The sequence below is a fragment of the Sciurus carolinensis genome, chromosome 16 (genome assembly GCF_902686445.1).
Source record: "Sciurus carolinensis chromosome 16, mSciCar1.2, whole genome shotgun sequence".
NCBI lineage: Eukaryota > Metazoa > Chordata > Mammalia > Rodentia > Sciuridae > Sciurus > Sciurus carolinensis.
The window spans coordinates 49,256,935-49,278,309 of record NC_062228.1 but is presented as its reverse complement, the minus strand read 5'-3'; the positions used below and the strand labels follow the sequence as shown (position 1 = coordinate 49,278,309).

Here is a 21,375-nt window from a genome sequence, read left to right as displayed (position 1 = left end):
ATAAGTCCTAGTCATTTTTTTTTAATGATTCACTTAAATGTTTCATTTTTTCTTGACAGGATGGTATTGCAGTTTTGTTTTTTGTGTGGGTTTTTTGTTTTTGTTCTGGTGCTCCAGTGGACGGAACCCAGGCCTCACGCAGGCCAGGCAAGCGCTCTACCTCTGAGCCACCACCCCAGCCCCTCATCCCTCCAATTCTGGTTTCAAGGAGATGCTTGGTTCTCGCACAATAGGAGCTGTCTCGAGTTCCTACTCAGAGTGGACCGGTCCCCTCGCCCTGTTCTGAACAACGATCCTTGGAAAGGATTGACCAATGGAAAGCCCTAGAAAGGAGGGCTGAGCCCTGGGCTGTTCTCCATGGCTCTGAAGACCACCACCTGCGAGTGGCTTCTCTGATCCCGGGGTGGGTCTTTGATGGATGCCTGTTAACCTCTTCAGTTCTGGTAGGTTGTTTTCTTCTTCTTTTTTTTAAATGATATGTAACATTACATATGAACAACTAGAGCCATTCTCTTGCCTTATGAAATATAAATATATTCATCAGGATTTTTTCTTTTTTTTAAGTTTATTTTTATTGTAAACAAATGGGATACACGTTGTTTCTGTTTGTACATGGAGTAACAGCATACATTTGCATATTCATACATTTACATGTTTGATTCATTCCGTTATTTTTTTCCTTCCCCCCCACCCCTCACACCTCTTTTCCCTCTGTACAGTCCTCCTTCCTCCATTCTTGCCCTCCTCCTACCCCCCATTATGTGTCATCATCCGCTTATCAGTGAGATCATTCGTCTTTTGGATTTTTGAGATTGGCTTATCTCACTTAACATGATATTCTCCAATTTCATCCATTTGCCTGCAAATGCCATAATTTTATCATTCTTTATAGTTGAGTAATATTCCATTGTATATATATGCCACAGTTTCTTTATCCATTCATCAATTGAAGGACATCTAGGTTGGTTCCACAGTCTGGCTATTGTGAACTGAGCAGCTATGAACATTGATGTGGCTATATCTCTGTAGTATGCTGATTTTAAGTACTTTGGGTATAGGCCAAGGAGTGGGATAGCTGGGTCAAATGGTGGGTCCATTCCAAGTTTTCTAAGGAATCTCCACACTGCTTTCCAGAGTGGCTGCACTAATTTGCATCCCCACCAGCAGTGTATGAGTGTACCTTTTTCCCCACATCCTCAACAATACCTATTGTTGCTTGTATTCTTGATAATCGCCATTCTAATTGGAGTGAGATGGAATCTTAGTGTAGTTTTGATTTGCATTTCTCTTATTACTAAAGATGGTGAACATTTTTTCATGTTTGTTGATTGCTTATAGATCTTCTGTGAAGTGTCTATTCATATCCTTAGCCCATTTGTTGATTGGGTTATTTGTATTCTTGGTGTAGAGTTTTTTGAGTTCTTTATATATTCTGGAAATTAGTGCTCTATCTGAAGTATGAGTGGCAAAGATTTTCTCCCACTCTGTAGGCTCTCTCTTCACATTGCTGATAGTTTCCTTTGCTGAGAGAAAGCTTTTTAGTTTGAATCTATCCCAGTTATTGATTCTTGCTTTTATTTCTTGTGCTATGGGAGTCCTGTTAAGGAAGTCTGATCCTAAGCCAATAAGTTGAAGATTTGGACAGTATTTTTTCTTAAATAACAGAGAACCCCAACTCTTTCAACAGGCAGGAATTTGTAATCTCACATAACAGGAAGTCTGAGGTTAAGATAAACCAGGGTTGGTTAATTCAGAAATCACACTGATGTTATCAGTAATAGAGATTCTTCCCATCTTCAGCCTTGACATCTCCACATCCTCAGGTTAGAGTTCCTGGCAGTCACAAGCTACAGGCATTCCATTCTCGTGGCAAGGTCCAAAAGAAGAAAAGCGATAGCAATTTACTGTGTGTCTTGTCATTAGGGGGAAGCTTCCCCAACAGTGTCTTAGCAGACTTCCCTTTGAGCCTACGCTAACATCTCATCAAAACTCCCAAGTCCAGTGGCGCTCGCCTGTAATTGCAGAGGCCCCGGAGGCTGAGGCAGGAGGATGGCAAGTTCAAAGCCAGCCTCAGCCACTTAAGGAGGCCCTAAGCAACTTAGCAAGACTCGGTCTCAAAATAAAAAATAAAAAGGGCTGAGGATGTGGCTCAGTGGTTAAGTGTCCCTGGGTTCAATCCCTGGTGCCAAAAAAAAAAAAAAAGGAAAAAGAGAAGAAAAATAATTTTTGCAAGGCAGGGACACAGTCGGCATGGCTCCCGCCGGTCCCCGCCGGATGGCTCTTCTCTCGGCGGGCGCCACCTCCTAGCAAGCCATGACTGCTGAGTCCGCGCTTTACTGCCCGTCTCCCTCTCCCTGGGGCACGGGTTCTTGCTGGTTCTGTCCTCTGTGTCTCCAGCACCCAGAACACCGCCTGGTGATGACGTGCCCACTGAGCTTGGAGGAGTGAATGATTGTGACATTGGCCAAACTGTGTCACATGTCCTGACCTAAACAGCCACTGGCAAGGGACCCAATATGACCCAATTGGCCCATTTCTCAGAGTGGGGATTCAGGGAAGTGTGCTGTCCCATGGCTCCATCTCACTTGGGGTGAGTCCCATCAATGACTCATGTCGTCCAGTTTGTGCATAGTGACAAAAACCTTATAAAAGTCCCCCCATGATCTGCCTCTTCAGCCTCTCTGACCTCATCTCCTCTGACTCTGCACCCACCCCTCCACTCGGACTACACAAACTCCTTGCCGTTCCTCAAATATTCCTTTGCATTGGCTGTTCCCTCTGTTCCCACTGCTGGGGATGCTTTCCCTCCAATACCACCATGGCTCCCTTCTTCTTCTCCTTGAGTCTTTGTTCAAGTGTTTCTTCAGAAGGCTTCTCTGACCACTCCATTCAAAAGGCACCTGCCCCACTTTGTCCTCCTCCCTGCTTTACTTGTCCCCATAGCATATATATATGGTTTGGTGGCATCCACTCATGTCATGCATTTTTTTTTTTACTTTCTTTTGTGCTAGAAACAATATTTATAAAAGTTCATATGCTTGCTCACATACAAAAATATCCATAGGAGCCCCTTTCTGTACACACAGGAGGCTGGGTAGTCAGTCTCTGGCTGTCTTTCTGAATAACAGTTAAAAAGCAACGGGGGACATGATCTTTACTCCCATAAGCTAATTTTTTCCATATGCACTATTTCAAAATAAAGTTTTTTTAAAAAAATTGTATCCTAAAGAACACACATGGGGTTCGGAGTCGTGGCTCAGTGGTGGAGCGCTTGCCTAGCACGTGTGAGGCACTGGGTTCGATTCGCAGCACCACATAGAAATAAAAGAATAAAATAAAGGTTTATTGAAGCTAAACAAATATTTTAAAAAAAAGAATACACCTGAAAAAGTTTAAGTTTTTTTTTTTTCATAATGTGCATGTGATCCTGTTCCTAAAAAATTCAAAATCCAGACGCAAAATGCTCACCTCAAAGGCTCGGCAACCTGACAGGAGGGCGACCCCTGGACACCGTCCTCATCTGAGTGAACTGCCGTCCCTGTAAATCCAACGACCATTTGTTTTTAACACTTTTTTAATAACTTGCTACTCAACAAATAATGGCCGAGTGTTTGCCACCTAGCGTCCCAGGTCCCTGCTGGGCACTGGGAGGGGACCGCAAGGGTGACAGAAGGGAGGAGGCCCCTGAGAAGGGCAAGGGGGTCGACAAAACCATCTATTATATTTTAAAGTTTTGGCCACGAATGGTTTATCATATTAAAAACTATGAAGTTCCATTTCAACTCTTTTTAATAAAATTCTAACAAGACTGTTAGGAAATGAAATACCCAGGACAGGAGCTGAGGTCAGGACGGGCCGCCAGGCTGCCATCTCAACGAGCTCAGCCGCCACCCCAGCCCTTGGACTCAGGGGCAGACGAGAGCAGGGCTGGGGCGACCGCCTTCCCGCTCGGGGACACGGCAGGGACGGCGGTGTGGGCCAGCGGGAGCCCTGGCTGCTCTGCTGCTGGGCTACTGGCTCGCGTCTGCCGCGGGCGCGGGTGGTGTGCGCAGCCAGCCAGCGCCACCTCTCCTCTCTGGACCTTGGGCAAGTCACCGCTCGGCGTGGAATTCCACATCCCTCGCATGGAAAGCAAGTGTGGGCACAGGGCTCTCCTGCCACTCCTGCCAGGCAGGATTCTGGCGGCGGAAGCCTGTCGAGTCTAGAACAGCCCGTAGCACCCAGGGCTGCCTGCGCGGTGTTCCTGCGACTGGTACCCAGTGGGTACCAGTCAGAGGTGACTGAGCTGAGCCTGGCTCAAGGATTTGTAGTGCTTCCGGCACACGGATAAAAACTAACTGGAGGCCAAGGACGCAAAGTTGGAAGTATCCTATAAAAAGTCAAATTACCTGGCTTTTCTAGAAAGATCAGACAGCTGCAGGGCAGCCTGGCGAGCCTTTGTGGGTGGGTCCAGCTGTTCCCTTGGCTGTTGTTTCCTTCCTAGCAACTTCGGCTGCCTGAGCACCTCTGAGCCCACCACCTGGCATAGAGTGACAAACCCCACAGACCCAGTCCTGTCCTCACAGGGCTCTCAGGCTACCTGTCCTGGAAGGCAGGTGGCCTTCTCCCCAGAGACCCACCTCCAGGAGCCCTGTAAAAGCTCGCTGGGGTCTAAGAGCTCCCTGCTCCATCTGGGTCTTCCCCGGGGGTAACAGGATCGCACAGGGGAGATGGAAGAAATGCAGAACCTCAGCCCCAACCCAGACCCAGGCTGGGATTCGCACACACCACCCTCAGGTGTGCGGTGAGTCTGAGAAGCGCCTACCTCGGAGCCTGCCTGCGGGGAGAGGAGGCTGTCATGCATTTTAGGTTGTTCATTGCTTACCTCATTCTACTGGAATGTAATCTCCAGAAGGGCAGTGTTTCTTATCTACTTCGTAAATCACTTGTCCAAAAAGTGAATGGAGTGACATGTGTCATGTCTGGGCTGAAGCTTTAAGGACAAGGTACGCCTCACCTGCTCTTCCCTATGACTTGAGACTGGCAATTATTCAGGTATGGGCTGCTCTGTCAACCTAGGTGAGGGCAAAGGCAACAGACCCCCAAGTTGACCTGTGATGGGCATACAGTGTGAGAAAAAATAAACCTTTGTGGTGTGTTTGCTGTTACTGTAACAAAATACCTGGGGGAGTTGACTTAGAAAGAGGAAAGGTTTATTTTGGTTCACAGTTTTAGAGGTTCCAGGTCATAGCCATTGGTCTCATTGCTTTGGGGCTGATTGCAAGGCAGCACATCACTGCAGGGAGCATATGAAGGAAGATACTCACCTCATGGTGGCCAGGAAGTAAAGGGAAAGGAAGAGATTGATGTCCCACAATCCCCTTCAAGGACACACCCCCAGTGACCTAACTTTCTCCAACTAAGCTCCCTCTCTTAAAGGTTCTACCCCCTTCCAATAACTCCATGGGCTGGGAACCAAGCCTTTAACACGTGGGCCTTTAGGGGACACTTATCCAAGCCATGGCAACAGGCATGAGCTGCTGAGTGTTGCAGTTATTTGTTTCAGCAGCAGATCACAACCTGCCCTGACCAATAGACTCATTCTCACGGCTCCGTTGAGTGCCTGTGAAGGTAAAGCTCGTGCGTGTTCACTGTTAGCAGAGCCCAGCACAGAGCACAGTTCACACACCGGGAGCTGCTACCACTGTTCCGTGTGGGAGCAGCAGCACTGGATATGGAGCCTAGGCCCGTGTGTGCCAGGCAAGCGTCTACCACGGAGTCACACCCGCCTTCCTCGCTACTCTTTTGAATGAACTAACACTGTTCCTCGAATCCACCCCTGGCTTCCACCTCCCTGCCCGCCGCCAACTCTTTTACTTCCCTGCAAGACTTCAGCCGACCCGGTTTCTCAGAGAGTCACCTCCCTAGTTATATCTCCTGGGGAATGTGGGACATTTCAGGACAAAGTCACTGTACTTGTTTCCTACAGTGCTGTGACAAAGTAGCACGAACACAGTGGCTCACAGTGACACAGATGAATTCTTTACAGTGCCGGCCACCGGAAGTCTGCAGTGGATCCCAAGGGACTGAAAGAAGGTGTCGGCGGGGCATTTCCTACAGAGGCCTCAGAGGAGGCTCCGAGGCCTGGCCTTCTCTAGTTCATAGTGGCCGCCTGCGTTCCTCGCTGGTGGGCCCTGAGCCTTCCACTCAGCAGGCGATCTTCCCCGCACCTCCCTCTTTTTTTTTTTTTTGGCATGAGGGATATTGAACCCAGGGGCGCTTAACCACTGAGCCGCATCTCCAGTCCTTTTAGATATTTTATTTAGAGACAGGGTCTCGCGGAGTTGCTTAGGGTCTTGCTCAGCTGCTGAGGCTGGCTTTGAACTTGCAATCCTCCTGCCTCGGTCTCCAGAGTCGCTGAGATTACAAGTGCCAGCCCTGCCCCTCCTTCTTAGAGGGATACTTGTGATTCCGTTTGCGATTCACGCAGATAATCCAGGACACTCTCCTCCTTGCAAGACCCTTAACTCAGGCACATCTGCAAAGTCCTTTCTGCCAAATAAGGGCATGTGTGCAGGTTCCAGGATTAGGCCCTGGCTATCTTTGGAGACCATCAGCTACTACTGTTTCCCTCCTCTCCTGCTTCCCCTTTTTTTCCTGGGGACCTGTGCCCTGTCTGACTCTCTGTCATCCCCCCAACCTGTCTCTTACCTGAACTTTGAGACAAGTCCTCAATGTCTGTCTGTCTTCAGTATCAGGGAACTTGATCGTGGACCAGGCCAAGGGTAACCCGAGTGCAGACTCAGCTCTGACAGCAAGACGTAGACAAGCATGTCATGTATTTCACTTCCGGGATGAGCACCCCCCTCATCTCTCTCCCTCCTTCTCTTCTTCCACAAGTTGGTTGGGATGCAGCTGTGAAGGATGGAGCCCAAGCAGTCACCTAGGACCATGAAGAGGAAGCCACTTATTGATGATGGAGGAACAAGACTGAGGAAGCCTGGGCTCTGACACTGGGAAGCCCCAAACGGCCTAGGCAGTTATCGCTCTTGATATGAAAAAGAAGAATATTCCTCATTTGCAATAAAACCAAATACTTCCCTGTGGGCAGAATCATGGCCCCTAGAGCTGTCCCCAGAACTGTGATTATGTTGTGTTAGACAGCAAGGAGGAAGTAGAGGCCATGATGGAACTGAGTTACTAATCAGCTGACTTACAAGGCAACAGTCCTCCATCCATGGTTTCACTTCCCCTGGTCTCAGTTACTCACAGTCAACTGGGGTCTGAGAATATTAAATGGAAAATTCCAGAAATAAACCATTCTTACGTCTCTAAGCACACACTGTTCTGAGTAGCAGGATGTAACCTTGTGCACTCCTTCTCCCTCCAGCCTGGGACACGAATCATCCCTTTGTCCAGAGTATCCACAATGTATATGCTACCTACCCGTTAATCACTTAGTTGCTCTCTTGGATATCAGATTAACTGTCATAGTATTGCAGTGTTTGTGCTCAAGAGACATCTATTTTTCTTAATAATGTCCCCAAATCACAAAAGTAATGATGGCAGCAATTCACATATGTCAAAGAGAAGCCATAAAGTGTTTCCTTTAAGTGAAAAGGTGAATGTTCTTGACGTAAGCAAAGGAAAAAAATTCTATGCTGAGGTTGCTAAGAGCTGCTAAAACCCAATCTTCTATCTGTGAAGTTGTAAGGAAGGAAAAGAAATTCATGCTGGTTCTTCCGTGGCACCTGAAACTGCAAAAATTACAGCCACCAGTGCATGATAAGTGCTTAGTTAGGATGGAAATGTCATTGAATTTTATCCTAGGTTGGTATGTGTAGGGAAATAACTAGCATACAGAGAATTTGGTACCATCCATGGTTTCAGACGCCCAGTAGGCGTCTTGAAACATATTGAAACCAGAACTGGGGACAGGCAGTTAGTGTAGAAATAGGGGATCGGGTCAAATCGAGGAAATGGAGAAAGCCATCTGCCTCTGGAAGCTAGAGACTGCCCCTGGGAGAATGGAATGTCAAGGATCTCCGGAGCCCATTGATTACCAGATTTACCTGCTTGTTAGGACTACAGGCAAGGAGCTGCTAATTAATGTCCCCTGGGCCCTTACCTGGCTGAATCACATTGACTCTCCCCCTGTGCATCCCACCTGCAAAACCAGGCCTAGTCATGTAGGCAGGAAGGAGAGACAAGGGGGGAGAGAACTGGAGAACAGAAGAGACCTTAACCTATAAAAGATGGAGGGTGCACTCACTTCTTGGGGCTCTAGAACATCAGCCACGGCCCCCTTCTCCTCCCGGGAGAAGTCTGTATTACTACTTTTAAATAAAACCTGCTTAATTTGCTCGGCTGGGCGTGCTTCTCTAGTGTTCAAACTTCAACATTAAAGGGAGCAGAACTCGTCACCGGTAAACGGCGGTATCAATAGCGCCCTCAGATAAGGGGTGTGTTGATCCACTTTCCATTATGGTTGTGCCTTAGATGATCCACTCAGAGAACAGGGTGATTTGGGCTCACAGTCTTGGAGGATTCAGCCCATGGTCAGTGGGTGGTTGTTGGGGCCTGTGACAGCACAGCACAGCATGGAGGGAGCCCGTGAGGAGGTGAAGCTGATCACCTAATGGCCTCCAGGAGCTAGAGAGAGAGAGAGAGAGGCGGGACCAGGGCCCCAGTAGCCCCGTGTGACCAAGACCTCCAACCGGGCTCCAGGTCTTCAAGGTTCCACCACCTCTCAACAGCACCAACGACTGGTGACCAAGCCTTTAATACACAGACTTCCAGGGGACACTTATTCAAACCAGGACAAGGGACACTATGCTATGGAAATTACCCTGCACTATACAGGTGAGTCCAGAGCAATCACGTGGATCCATTAAGGTCGTGGAGAGAGGCAGAAGAGGAGGGCTTAGAAAGGGATTTGAGGACACTACTGGCTTTGATGTGGAGGAAGGTACCACAAGTCAAGGAAAGAAGGTGCCCTCCAGAAGCTGGAAACCCCAAGGAAAAGGCCTCCCCCTCACCCAGAGGCTCCAGGAGGGACCAGTCCCACCAGCACCGTCACTTTAGCCCAGTGAGACCGTTTTGAATTTCTGATGCCCAGAACTGCAAGAATAAATGATCATTTTAAGCCACTAAGTTTGCAATCATTTGTTATGCTAGCTGATCCAGGCCTCTTCCCCTGACCTTTCTCTGTCTTCAAGGTCCCTAATTAATAATAATAATCCTGCTGGGCACAGTGGCACACGTCTGTAACCCCAGCGGCTCAGGAGGCTGAGGCAGAAGGATCTCAAGTTCAAAGCCAGCCTCAGCAACTTAGTGAGACTCTAAGCAACTCAGTGAGACCCTGTCTCTAAATAAAAATCAAAAAGGGCTGAGGATGTGGCTCAGTGGTAAAGAGTCCTTGGGTTCAATCCTCAGTCCCAGTAACAACAACAACAACAATAATCCAAACCAACAACTTCATTAGCAAACTGCTGATCCCTTCCCGGGTGCCTGGAACAGTCTCAGCACACTATGCTTTTTGTCACTGGGAAGTCACACAGGGATCCTACACAGAACATGTAAAGCCTTAAATACAAATGCCGGGAAAGAAAAAAGACTGAAACAAGCACGTCGAACATCAATCTCAAAAGTCAGGAAAATAACAGCACAATAGACTCAAAGAAAACAGAATAAAAGAAATAAAAGCCAAAAGCACAAAGGAAACAAATGTTGTCATTGTCGTTATTGAAATAAGAACAGATTAAAGAGGGAGACCCCAAATACGTAACACAGAGGATCCACTAGGTCACTGATGGGTCATTGTTGGTCATTTGAAAAGACTATTAAAGGTTTTGCTTTTGTAACTCAACATTGATAAAGAAAAAAAAAAAAAAAGAGAGAGAGAGAGAGAATGTACCTACGACCAAAATAAAACAACTGTCAACTTCCCTACGGATCTCCAAATTCCAAGAGGGTGCAACTAGTTGTTGAGTGTATCACGCCCACTTCGCACATGGGGAAAACTGAAGCGTGGAGAGCTCAAGTTACCCGCCCAAGGTCACGCAGCACGCAAGAGGCAGAGTCGGGATTTGAACCCGGGTCCAGGATTCCAGAACCAGCTTGCTCAGCTTCTGCGCGTTGGCGCCACCTCGCGCACGCTCGGGGATCCTGGTTTCCCGGTCCTGCTACCTGCGAAACCCCGCCCCCTCTCCGCGCTTGGCTTAGGGACTCCGCCTCCCCGGCCCGCAGGGGCTCCTGGTCCCAAGCTAAGACGCCCTGAGGCGGGTCAGCTTCCTCTGAGGCTTCTTCTGGATTTCGTCTGAGTTCCCTTAAAAATTCCAGCCGTGCTCCACATACAGCAACATTTCAGTCACTTCCCTTGGTCCCCTGGCCTTGCTCAGCTCTGTCTTCCCGCCCCAGGTTGCAGGGTGGGCTGTGTTCTTGCTTTATTTCTCTGTCTCAGCGAGAACTGCCTGGAGACGAACTTAAACAGTGGCCCTGGGCAGCCTGGGGTCATTTGGGAATGTGTAGGAAACAGAACCGAGTTCCATCCCAGACCAGATGGATCAGAATCAGCACTTGGCAGGACCCTCCCTGATCCGGGCAATGTGGGTCGCCTTATGCATAACTCTGGCCTAGACCCAAAGGTGGTCGTGGGGCCCAGGGAACCTTCCAGAAGAGACACCTTACCTGGGGCAGGTATGTCTGAGAAAATGGGTATGAACCGCATGCTGACCTTAGATGATGACTGGGTTGTCTGTATCTGAGAAGTTCAAGTTCATTCTAGGCATTTGGATTTCAGACACTGTCTTATGAAGATGTCTGAGACCCACCCCCCACCCCCAAGAAATGTTCTTCTTTTAATTGCTAAGGTCTTGTGATCAGGAAAATTATATAAAATATACCTTTAAAGGAGCTGAGCAAAAAAAAAAAGGAGCTGAGCAAACGGGCATTATCAATACAGAAAATTCTAAATGTGATATACAACCAGGGATGTATGAAGCCTTGGGCCAAAGCCCTAACCCACGAGTTCTCAAACTTAAGCTGGCATCAGAGTCACCTGGAGGTGACTGCTGGGTCCCACCCTACAGTTCCTGCTTCAGTAGGGCTGGAGTGAGGCTTGGGATTTTATGTTCTAGCACGTTCCTCGCAGATGCTGGTGCTGTGGATCCAGGCAGCACACTTTGAGAACCACTGCCTCCAAACCACATATTTATGGCTGCTTTGAGGTCATATCATCCCTTAAGAATTACAGCCAGGCTCCGCATATAGTGACATTTCCGTCAACGGAGGACTGCATATAGGATGTGGATCCCCTAAGATGATATCACCTGGTGACATCGTGGTCACTTTACCTTGTGTAACTACGCTATGTTTGCACCACAAAATCACGACACAGTTCTTGGAATGTGTCCCCATTGTTTAGTGACGAGTGATGGTACATAAAAATAATCCTGTTCAGTGACATATCATTACACAATCGTAATGAGTTCTGATGTCCCAACTCGAACCTACGTGCTGACCTGAGTATCGTCCCGTATCTGGGCAACACCCTTAGCATTTTCAGTTGAATTGCAAGCCGCCCCGATGTTCTTTGTGTCTGGGTGCATCCCGACGGAGATGAACACGTCCTTTCTTTTCCCAGTTGTCAATGGACATTTGTTTACTTATTTTTTTATGTGCAGTGCTGAGGATCGAACGCCAGGCAAGCGCTGTACCCCTGAGCCACAGCCCGGGCCCGTCCTTCTTTCTTCCAGTGGCAATTTCATGTCTATGGCCATCTCCTTTTTATTGTCTGCTGGAAAATGTCGAATCAAGGTTGTGAGATCTGAAAAGAGGATTTCTTATACGAATCAAAATATAGCCGTGAAGATTAAAAAGAAAACCTTTCTTCCCACGGCACTCCCAGAATCCTCTGCAGCACCCCTGTTCAAACTGTTTTCACATGGTGTTGGGATTATTGATTTGCCGTCTGACTCTCTCAAGGGCTTACGGGTTCCCCAAGGGCAGGACATTCTTCTGTGTAAGAAAAAAAAATTGTGTAATAAAGAGATGTTGATTTTTTTTTCTAGTATTTGCCCAATTTGTGTTAAGAAGCCGAGGAAATTATTTCTGGCCCTGGACGCGGTGCACCTGGGTGAGCCAGCCAGAGGTGTGTGCGGGAGGTTTCGCGGGGGGAGGGCTGGATGGCCAGGTCGGGGGCTTGTGGTGCGACTCTGCTGTGGTGCGCACATTCCAGTGAGGGCGACTGTGACCGTGTCCCCAGGCCTGCCTGTCAAGCATGTGTCTGCACTCAAGCGTGCAGACCTTCCGAAGTCACCAGGAAGGGGCTGGGGTGAAGCTCCTGGCAGAGCCTAGCGTGCGTGGACCCTGGGTGCACCCCCAGCATGGCGGGGTGGGGAGGGAGAAGAAAGGAGGAGGGATGCACCAGTGCCAATGCATAACCATCAGTGCTGGTGACACTGGTGGCACTCAGGGGACTCTGAAGGAGCTGCTCTGTCCTCTACCCGTATGTGCAAATGCCAGATTGGTGATCACACCCCGGTCTCCACGGGTTCTGTGTGAGACTGGCTTGTGCTGTGGGCCATGTTCCTGTCCCTGGATCTGCCTCCCACCCAGGGTGTCCCCACCCTTGTGTCTGAGGCTCCTGGGACCCCCGTGGGTGGAATTGCGGGTGACCGTGCCACCCTTATGTGTCTGGTTGCAGTGCCAGGAGGCGGGGTTCTGCGATCTTGGGGTCAAGGAGGCTCTCTGGGAAGTGAGCGGCTGCAGATTAGATTTCCTGGGGTCACAGGAGGAAAGGAGAGAGAAGGATCCAGAGCAGGTGCTGGGTGGGCCAGGCTGTCAGAATCACCACGAGAACAGTCGCGAAGCTCCTGGTGACCGGGCACTGCCGGGCACCCACCTTCATGCTTCATATATTCACATTTATTCTCTTGTATTTATTCAATTTTATACATTAAGTATTTACACCATAAGTAATAATCACGGATCGTTCGTGATGTTTCTCATTAGCATACCTGGCTTTATGTGGAAAATACTCTCTATCATCCACTGAAGGTGGGAGGAAACTGAAGCTCAGAGAGGTCAGTTCACTTGCCCATTCAGTAAGCAGGTGGCAGAGAGTCTCGGTTCCTAACCACTGCACTACCCAACCCAAGGTGGGAGACAAGCACCTGAGGGGGACCAGTAGGGAGCAGGGTTCACTGAGTGACCAGGGAAAGCAGCACAGTGTTGTGGCTGTTGTGCCGCGGTGACAGTTTATGTCTGCTGAGCGCTTCCCGGGTGCCGGGCTCCATGCTAAGGGTCTTAATAGTAATGGCGATGGCCAATGCTCCGGGGTGCTCAGCCACAGCCGGGCCCTTCTCCACACGCCGTCACCTGGATTAACTCATTTACTCCCGCACCAGCACTCTGGAGGAGACAGGATGGGGTTCCCAGGGGGTCCTGGGGTGGCCGTGTGCACAGGCTCATGGAGGAGCTGGGATGTAAGTCCCCGGGCTTTTCTCTGAACTCACATCCCTGGTCATCTTCCAACAAATCAGGAGGTTAGGGAGAAACAGCACCCACCTTACAGATGAGAAGACTGAGGCTCCGACTCGCGATCCCTCACAGAGCCACAGACCCCGCGCTCACCGGGCAGGAGGCCAGGAGCTCTGGAGGCTGTGCTCGGGCTCCAGGTCACGTCCCCGTCCAGCCCTGGGCTCTGCGCCTCTCTCCCTTTCTACCTGCCCTGAGTTTTCCTTTGGCTGATAAGAGCTCGTGGTGTAAAGTATGAACTGAGATCATTTTCCCCAGATGGATCTGGGGTGTTTGTTTTGTTTTGCTTTATAAAAGTCTAATCAGTGGTTTTAGTTGTTTGTTTTGTTTTGTTTTGGCGCCGGGGACTGAATCCAGGAGGGGACTGAATCCAGGAGGGGACTGAATCCAGCAGCGCTCTACCACTGAGCTCCACCACTAGCCCTTTTATTTTATTTTTTTTGCAGTGCTGGGGATTGAACCCAGGGCCTTGTGCTTGTGAGGCAAGCACTCTACCAACTGAGCTATGTCCCCAGCCCACCCTTTCATTTTTTGAGACAGGTTCTCACTATAGTTGCCCAGGCTGGTCTTGAAATTTTAATCCTTCTGCCTCAGCCTTCTGAGTAACTGGGATTACAAGTCTATGCCACCACACCCAGCTAAATTTCTCAGTTTTATACAGCTTGACAGGGCCACTATTTATTTCATAGATTCAAGATTTCCAGACTTGATTAAGAGAGCCTCCTGGTAGGGCTGGGTAGCTCAGTGGGAGAGCACTTGCCTAACACATGTGAGACCTTGGGATTTGTCCCAGCATCTCTCTCTCTCTCTCTCACACACACACACACACACACACACACACACAGCGTCTCCTGGCTCCTGGGAAACAGGGTGGGATAGGCTCTTTCCCCTTCTTCCCATCCTGGGTCTGTTCTTTAGTACATGCATGTGTTGGGTGTGTGCTGATTTCTTCTTGTCAATTTGTAAGCACTCTTTACATATTATAACTATCAACTCTGTTATCTGAATGTGCAAAAATTTCCCCAAACTTTTTTATGTAGTCTTCAAAGGTTTGAAGTATTATGCAAATGATCTATTTATTTCACAGATTCTGGGTTCCAGTCTTGGTTAGAATGATCTTCCTGTGTCGGTGGGAGACTTCTTCCTCTGCCCCTCCTTCTCCTCTAGAGTCCCTTTCCTTAGCTCCAGGTTCTCCTTTTCCAAGGGTTGGATCCTTCCTTTCCCCCTGCCTGCCTCTCCTTATTTAGTAAGGGTTGTTCTGTGCCTTGTGGATGTTTTTTGGTGGTGGGGGAGGGGTACCAGGATTGAACTCAGGGGCACTTGACCACTGAGCCACATCCCCAGCCCTATTTTGTATTTTATTAGAGACAAGGTCTCACTGAGCTGCTTAGCGCCCCACTTTTGCTGAGGCTGGCTTTGAACTCACGATCCTCCTGCCTCAGCCTCCCGCGGCAGGGTGCCACTGTGCCCGGTGCTTGTCGATTTTTAAGAACTCTGCCTACTTCCATGTAGGCGCCCTAAGCCACCCTACCTGTTGCAAATGATCTCAAGTCCTGTCCACTGGCTTTAGGGTGACATTGACCACATCATATGCTAGGTGTGAGGTTTTATGCAAAGACGCTGGGTCCACCTTGCACCCATGACCTGGGCCAGGGAGGCACTCCCGCTGCCGGGGAGTGCGCCCCCTCCTTCCCTCCCAAGTCCTTATCTTGCACCTTCTCCCTTCCCACGGTCAACTGCATAAAAGCGCCCGGGGGGGCCCAGCTCTGCGGTGTCACCATGTCCCTGCTGCCCTCGCTGCTGCTGGCCCTGGCCCTGGTGGCCCTCCCGGGTGCCCAGGGCGCCTGCCCGGTGCCCGCCGACCTCAAGCACGACGACGGGACTCGCACGTGCGCCAAGCTCTATGACAAGAACGACCCCTACTACGACAACTGCTGCAAGGGCGCCGAGCTCTCGGTGGAGCCGGGCGCCGACCTGCCCTTCCTGCCCTCCAACTGGGCCAACACGGCGTCCTCGCTGGTGGTGGCCCCGCGCTGCGAGCTCACCGTGTGGTCCCGCGCGGGCAAGGCCGGCAAGACGCGCAAGTTCACGTCGGGCTCCTACCCGCGCCTGGAGGAGTTCCGCCGCGGCATCTTCGGGCACTGGGCCAACGCCATCTCCGCGCTCTACTGCAGGTGCCCGCCCGCCGCCCGAGCCCCAGGCCTGTGCAGGATCCAGACACCCGGTCAGGCAGGACCGGCCCCCGCGGCCCACTCCTCATCCCAGCCCCCCAGGCAGCCCCGGCCCTGGGCGCACGCGCAGGCTCTGCGCTCCCGGCTCGCACCCCACTGGTCCTGGGAAGCAGCCCCGCCCACTTCCAGAATCGCCCGCTTGCCCCCAGCTGTGCTCCCCAGGAAGGACTGCCTGAGGGGCAAGAGCCCCCAGACCCAAGGCCAGCCTCCTGCTGCGATCGATCGGCACCTCTGAAAGCTCCCTCGGCCACTCTGGGACTCCCAGGCCTCAAGACCCCAGGTCCAGTTTCAGGACACCCCTTCTAGTCCCGGGGTGCTCACCTGAACCCAGATCAGCCTCAACCCTCAAGTCAGTCCCAGAGTCCCTACCCCAAGCCCGGGACCCAAGTCCCCCTGACTCCTATACCCAAGCTCCCGGAAGCTGGGACCAGCTGTGGCACCCCTAGCTCAGCCCAGCTGCCCACACCCCAAGAGCCCCAAGGGCCCCCAGGCTAGGACAGCGCCCAAACTAGAGCCCTGGACTCCCATCCCAGTTCCCTGCCACATGCTGGAACCCAGGGCCCTGGGCCCCCGGTGACAATTTCTGATTATGTTGCAGATGCTACTGATCCTGGAGGGCCCCTCATCCGCAGCCCGCCACCAGCACGGCCGAGCCGGAGGAGCGGGCTTCCTGCCGCCCGCCTGCCCTCTCTGCAATACAGCCTTGTCAACTGGTCTGTCTGCCATCTGCTCATGCTTGGGACTCACGTCCGCGCAGGACTGGGTGGGACTGTGGGGACCATGGGGGTCAGGAGAATGCCAAGGATGGCTGGCCATTGTCACATACTGAAATGTTCCCCACGATGGGGTACAGAATCCTTCCCTGAGCCGTTCTGGCCTCTCAAGTAGCTCTGGACCCTCAGGACGTGCCTGGAACAGCAGGGCCCTGACCCAGGGGCAGGGGAGTGATCTGCTAGGGCTCGGCCTGGGGAGGGAACGTTAAGTACTTTACTCCCCCTCCCTCCCCACACCTGGAGGACACTTTGGTTTAAATTTGGATATTTCTGTTCAGGCTGCAACCTGTGTCCCCATCCCAGGGACAAGTGCCCGTGATGGGTATCTGGGTTTGGGGACCTTGGGGGAACTAGAGCAGAACCACAAGGATGGAGGGAGGAGGGGCACGTGGACAGCCTTGGGGCATGGTGACTGGGATGGCGGGGGCAGGAGGGAGACTTGGGGAGTGTCTGGGAGTCAAGAGCCACAGGAGAGGCTGCAGGAGGGATGTCAGTGGCCATACACTGGGGAGGAGTCCACAGAGGTCAAGGTCGTGCAAAAAGTGCAGGAGTCATGGAGATGCTGAAGGCTCAAGGGTGGAGGGTTTGCAAATGAGAAATGAACCCCGACAAGTTCTAGGGAGCAGAGGCCAGGGAAGCGCCCAGCATCCGGGGCACCGGTGTTCATTCACTCAGCGAAGCTTTATTGAGCACCTACTATCTGACAAGCTCTGAATGGGCAAGGAGTGGCTCCCGCCTCGCCTGGGGGAGCTCAGAGAGCCAGGGAGGCAGACGTTCAGGGGTGTGCGAAGCTTTCACAGGCAAAGTCAAGGGCCAGGCAGAAGGTCCGGAGGTGCTCCGGGGTCAGGCAGGACAGGCGCAGGGTCAGCCTGTCACTCCCTGAGCTGCACGGACACGGAGGAGTCGGTCACCCTCGTCCGACGCAGCCCACCGGGCTCCGTGCGGTTCTTGGTCTTGTGCAGGAAGTGGACGAAGCGCACGCCGGGGCCGTACTGGCGGAACACGTGGGACACCTGGGGCCCGGGGGTGGGAAGAAGTCCTGATTAGAAACTCACGTCCCTCTGGGAGGTCGTGGGGAAGGAGCGTCTGTCGCGACGGGCGGGGCCAGCTGTCGCACCTGTATCCAGCGGCCAGGGGGGCCACGCCCCGAGCTCCGCGGGGCCACGTGGTGCTGCGCGATGACCGTGCGGCAGTCCCCGGCCAGCAGCCAGACGTGCAGCTCGTAGACGCACTGGTCTAATCGGCTGTCCTCATACCTGGAGGCGGGGTCAGGCCTGGGGCTGCCACCACCGTCCACCCACCCGCACCACATTCCCGTTCCACACCCGCTCCGGGCACCCAGTCTGCACAGGCCCGGCCTGGATGGCGCTGGCGGCACCGCAGGGACCAAGATGCCCCCTCGCCCAGTCCTCATGGGCTTCAGAATCCAGTGGGAAGCAGACGTGGGCCCCGCACTGATTGACATGTAGAAGAGGGTGGGAAGGGGAGGCGCAGGCAGAGGGGTCAGGATGGTCTGGGGTGACCCGGGGCCCTGGAGCAAACCCATCTGAGCCATGAGGGTAGGGGTCAGGGAGGGCTTCCTCTGGAGCCTGTGTAACTGACTCCTACAGTCAAGAGGAATCCATCTCAAGGCTAACAGAAGCCGGGCATAGTGGCGCATGCATGTAATCCTAGCAACTAGGGAGGCTGAGGCAGGAGGATTCCAAGTTAGAGGCCAGCCTCAGTAATTTAGTGACATCCTGCCTCAAAATAAAAAATAAAGGGCTGGAGATGTAGCTCAGTGGTAGAGGACCCCTGGGTTCAACTCCCAGTACCAAAAAAGAAAAAAAGAAAGAAACAATAACAGGGGGACAAGCATTCATGCAAGAAGGAACAGCTTCAGCAGAGCTGAAGATCAAAGTGTATGGCCCGTTTTAAGACCTGAACGACTCAGAGGACAGGGGCCAGAGAGGGGGGCTCGCCCGGCCTGCGGCATGGCCGGGTGTGGTGAGGAACTGTGTCAGAGGAAGCAGGGGGAGGCCTGAGTTTGGGGAGCCCCTGGATGACCACGCGCAGGCAACGGGCACGCACCAGTCCATGACGGTGACATCCGGCTGCTCGTCATCCAGCAGCTCCTCCCACAGGCCCTCTGCCAGGAGGTTCACACACTGCTGCTTCACCGTCCAGCTGCAAAGGGGGGACAGCACCTGCTGTGACCCCGGGCCTCCCAGGCCGAGGGAGAAGGAGACCTGATCGCAGGGCGCCTGCCAGCCTGCCCCCAGCCCCCTGAAGTCCATGCTGACGGAACCCTTCCTTGCAGTCAGGGAAACTGAGGCCTAAGATCAAGGTCAAGCAGCAAAGAAGTGGCAGAGCCAGGATCCAATCCAGGCATGTGTGGCTCCAAGCCACTAAATCACACCCTCTTGTCCACTGGACAGAGCATGGATGGGTATGATGGAGGACACGTGTGGCCTCCGGTGACTATTCCCATCCCAGGGAAAGAGGTTGGGAACAGCTGGAATGTGCTGAACACCTACTGTGTGCTGGCCAGACCTAGCCGGCCCCTGTGCAAGCGTTCTCTCTTATGACTAACCCAGTTGACAGAGCAGGAAATGGAGGCCCAGAGAGGCCAAGTCGGTTTCGGCAGGCTGCACAGCGAGGTAGAAGGGAATCTAGAACAGGTCCCAAGAGCCTGCGGCTCACCTGAGGTCCTGCTGGAGCTTTTCTGTTCTAATGTGCCATCCGCGGAAATTGCCTGGCGGGAGGAAGAGGCAAGGGTTAGAAGGTTCCCTCGGGAGGCCCACCCTCCCCGGGAGGCCACCCTCCCTGGCCGCAGCTCCCAGCACCTACCTAGAGCCTCCAGGGGCTGCCAGGTGGGACCGGTAGGGGGCGCTGGCTGGTAAATGTTGATGCCTGAAACGCACAAGGAAGTGGACCCTCGGGCCAGCCCCTCCGCACCTTCGCCCCTCCCTGCCCCAGGGCTGCACTGGAAGGGCAGGAAACTGCCGGGCCAGACCAGCCCGGCAGGGATGAGTGAGTCAGAGCCCTGGGAGAGGCGGTGAGAACCGCCGGGGCAGAGAGGGACGGTATGTGGAGGGGGACGTGGTGAAACCGCGGGGGAAAGAGAGGAACCCCGAGAAGGAAACTGGCAGAGGGTGCGACAAACGGAGAGACGCGGGTAGAGATGGGGACGATCGGACGTAGAGAGGTAAAACGAAGATGCCGAGAGACGCAGGGAGAAAAAGGCACAAGGACAGGAGAGGAAACGAGAGGGATGCGGAAAGGTGCAGAACCAGAGAGGCGAAAACGATCGACGAGGAAACCGAGATGGAGATACAGACGGTCTGAGTGGCGCCCGGCCTCGTGCCGCGTCCCGCTCAGCGCCGCACCTTCGGGGTTGGGCGAGCGCAGCAGGTTGCGGTAGAGCGGCCGCCGCAGCAGCAGCAGCTTCCAGGTGAGGCGCGCGGGCAGCTCCAGGCCCCCGCCCAGCGGCCCCCACTCATCCAGCAGCAGCTGCCGGGCGTGCGCCTCCGACGGCGGCTCGGGCTGCGGGAGCTCGGGGGTCTCCGGGGCGGCTGGCGACGGCGGCGGCGGCGGCGATGGCGGGGACGGCGGGGACGGCGGCAGCTCCGGGGAGCTCTCGGGCGCGTCCGCCTCCATCCCGCCGCCGAGCGCGTCTGGGTCCCGCGCCTCCGCCATCGCTCGGGCTGCGACTGTCCGGGGTCCGCGGGGCCCGGGGTTAACTGGGGCGGGAGGGCGGGGCGCCTGCGGCATTTAAGAGGGGGCGTGGGGGCAGGGAGCCCGTCCTCCATCCCGCCCTCCTCCCCGGGACCCGGGTCCAGCCTCAGCTCCTCCTCCCTCGGACCCGGGGTCCAGCCTCAGCTCCTCCTCCCTGGGACCCGGGTCCAGCCTCAGTTCCTCCTCCCTGGGACCCGGGTCCAGCCTCAGTTCCTCATCCATGGGACCCGGGGTCCAGCCTCAGCTCCTCCTCCCTCGGACCCGGGGTCCAGCCTCAGCTCCTCCTCCCTCGGACCCGGGGTCCAGCCTCAGCTCCTCTTCCCTGGGACCTGGGTCCAGCCTCAGTTCCTCATCCATGGGACCCGGGGTCCAGCCTCAGCTCCTCCTCCCTCGGACCCGGGGTCCAGCCTCAGCTCCTCCTCCCTCGGACCCGGGGTCCAGCCTCAGCTCCTCTTCCCTGGGACCTGAGTCCAGCCTCAGTTCCTCATCCATGGGACCCGGGGTCCAGCCTCAGCTCCTCCTCTCAGGGACCCGGGGTCCAGCCTCAGCCCTTCTGTGTCCCTGCCCCAGTTTCCTGGGGCCAGCTGAGGACCCGCACTAGCCCTGGAGAGGGTTGTGTCACCTGAGCCAATGCCAGGCGCTCTGATGAGGCCGCCTCATTAAGTGGGGCCTGGCGGGTTAAGAGGCTAATTACCAAGACCCTGCCTTCTGCCTCTCTCTGCGGAGGCCCTGGGGGTGGGGAGGGCCCCAACCTCTGTCCCTTCCTCCTTTGCCCTGGCCCTGGGGACCCTGACGTTTTCCATCTTGGACAGCAAGGTGAGGGCCAGGGAGTCACAGAGGGAGCAGGTGGGCTGGGCTGCTGGCGCCTGTCCCGCCCCCTCCCTGGGGGTCACAGAGAGTTGGGCCCGGGGTGGGGCTGGCGCGGAGGAACCTGTAGGACCAGGTGCCCAGGGCCACTTCCTGCCTTCTGCCCATCCCACACTGGTCCAGGGGAGTCAGGCGCAGGGTTGCCCACACTGGGGACGGGCACCGGTTGTCCCCACGTGCTTTCTGCTCTCCAGGGGCTGTTCTAGAGGATTCCAGCTCATTTCATCTCCCATCAAAGGTGAGGAGCGGGCGCGCTGTGCCGCAGCTTA

The 21,375-nt window shown here is 53.6% G+C and overlaps 2 protein-coding genes across 2 annotated transcripts; one reads left to right on the top strand and one right to left on the bottom strand.

Annotated features, from left to right (window-relative positions):
* The first annotated feature begins 15,297 nt into the window (after positions 1 to 15,297).
* Positions 15,298 to 15,984, top strand: Sycn (syncollin). The gene has a single exon (XM_047527185.1). The coding sequence runs from the start codon at positions 15,298 to 15,300 to the stop codon at positions 15,982 to 15,984; it is 687 nt and encodes a 228-aa protein (XP_047383141.1).
* A 1,177-nt stretch (positions 15,985 to 17,161) lies between these two features.
* Nccrp1 (NCCRP1, F-box associated domain containing) lies at positions 17,162 to 20,326 on the bottom strand. The gene is made up of 6 exons (XM_047527063.1): positions 19,891 to 20,326; positions 19,352 to 19,414; positions 19,205 to 19,256; positions 18,593 to 18,688; positions 17,640 to 17,778; positions 17,162 to 17,535 (listed from the first exon to the last, which is right to left on the bottom strand). Exons 1-6 carry the CDS (start codon positions 20,273 to 20,275, stop codon positions 17,395 to 17,397), a joined length of 876 nt encoding a protein of 291 aa, XP_047383019.1. The 5' UTR covers positions 20,276 to 20,326; the 3' UTR covers positions 17,162 to 17,394.
* Between the last annotated feature and the right edge of the window lie 1,049 nt (positions 20,327 to 21,375).

Bases quoted from the DNA above. Each gene is read 5' to 3' on its own strand.
- Nccrp1 (XM_047527063.1), bottom strand. From the start codon at position 20,275: ATGCCGCAGGCGCCCCGCCCTCCCGCCCCAGTTAACCCCGGGCCCCGC. The intron at 19,415-19,890 runs GTGCGGCGCTGA...TGTGCGTTTCAG, and splicing joins GCGCTCGCCCAACCCCGAAG to GCATCAACATTTACCAGCCA. The intron at 17,536-17,639 runs GTGCGACAGCTG...CCCGGGCCCCAG, and splicing joins CCCCTGGCCGCTGGATACAG to GTGTCCCACGTGTTCCGCCA.
- Sycn (XM_047527185.1), top strand. From the start codon at position 15,298: ATGTCCCTGCTGCCCTCGCTGCTGCTGGCCCTGGCCCTGGTGGCCCTC.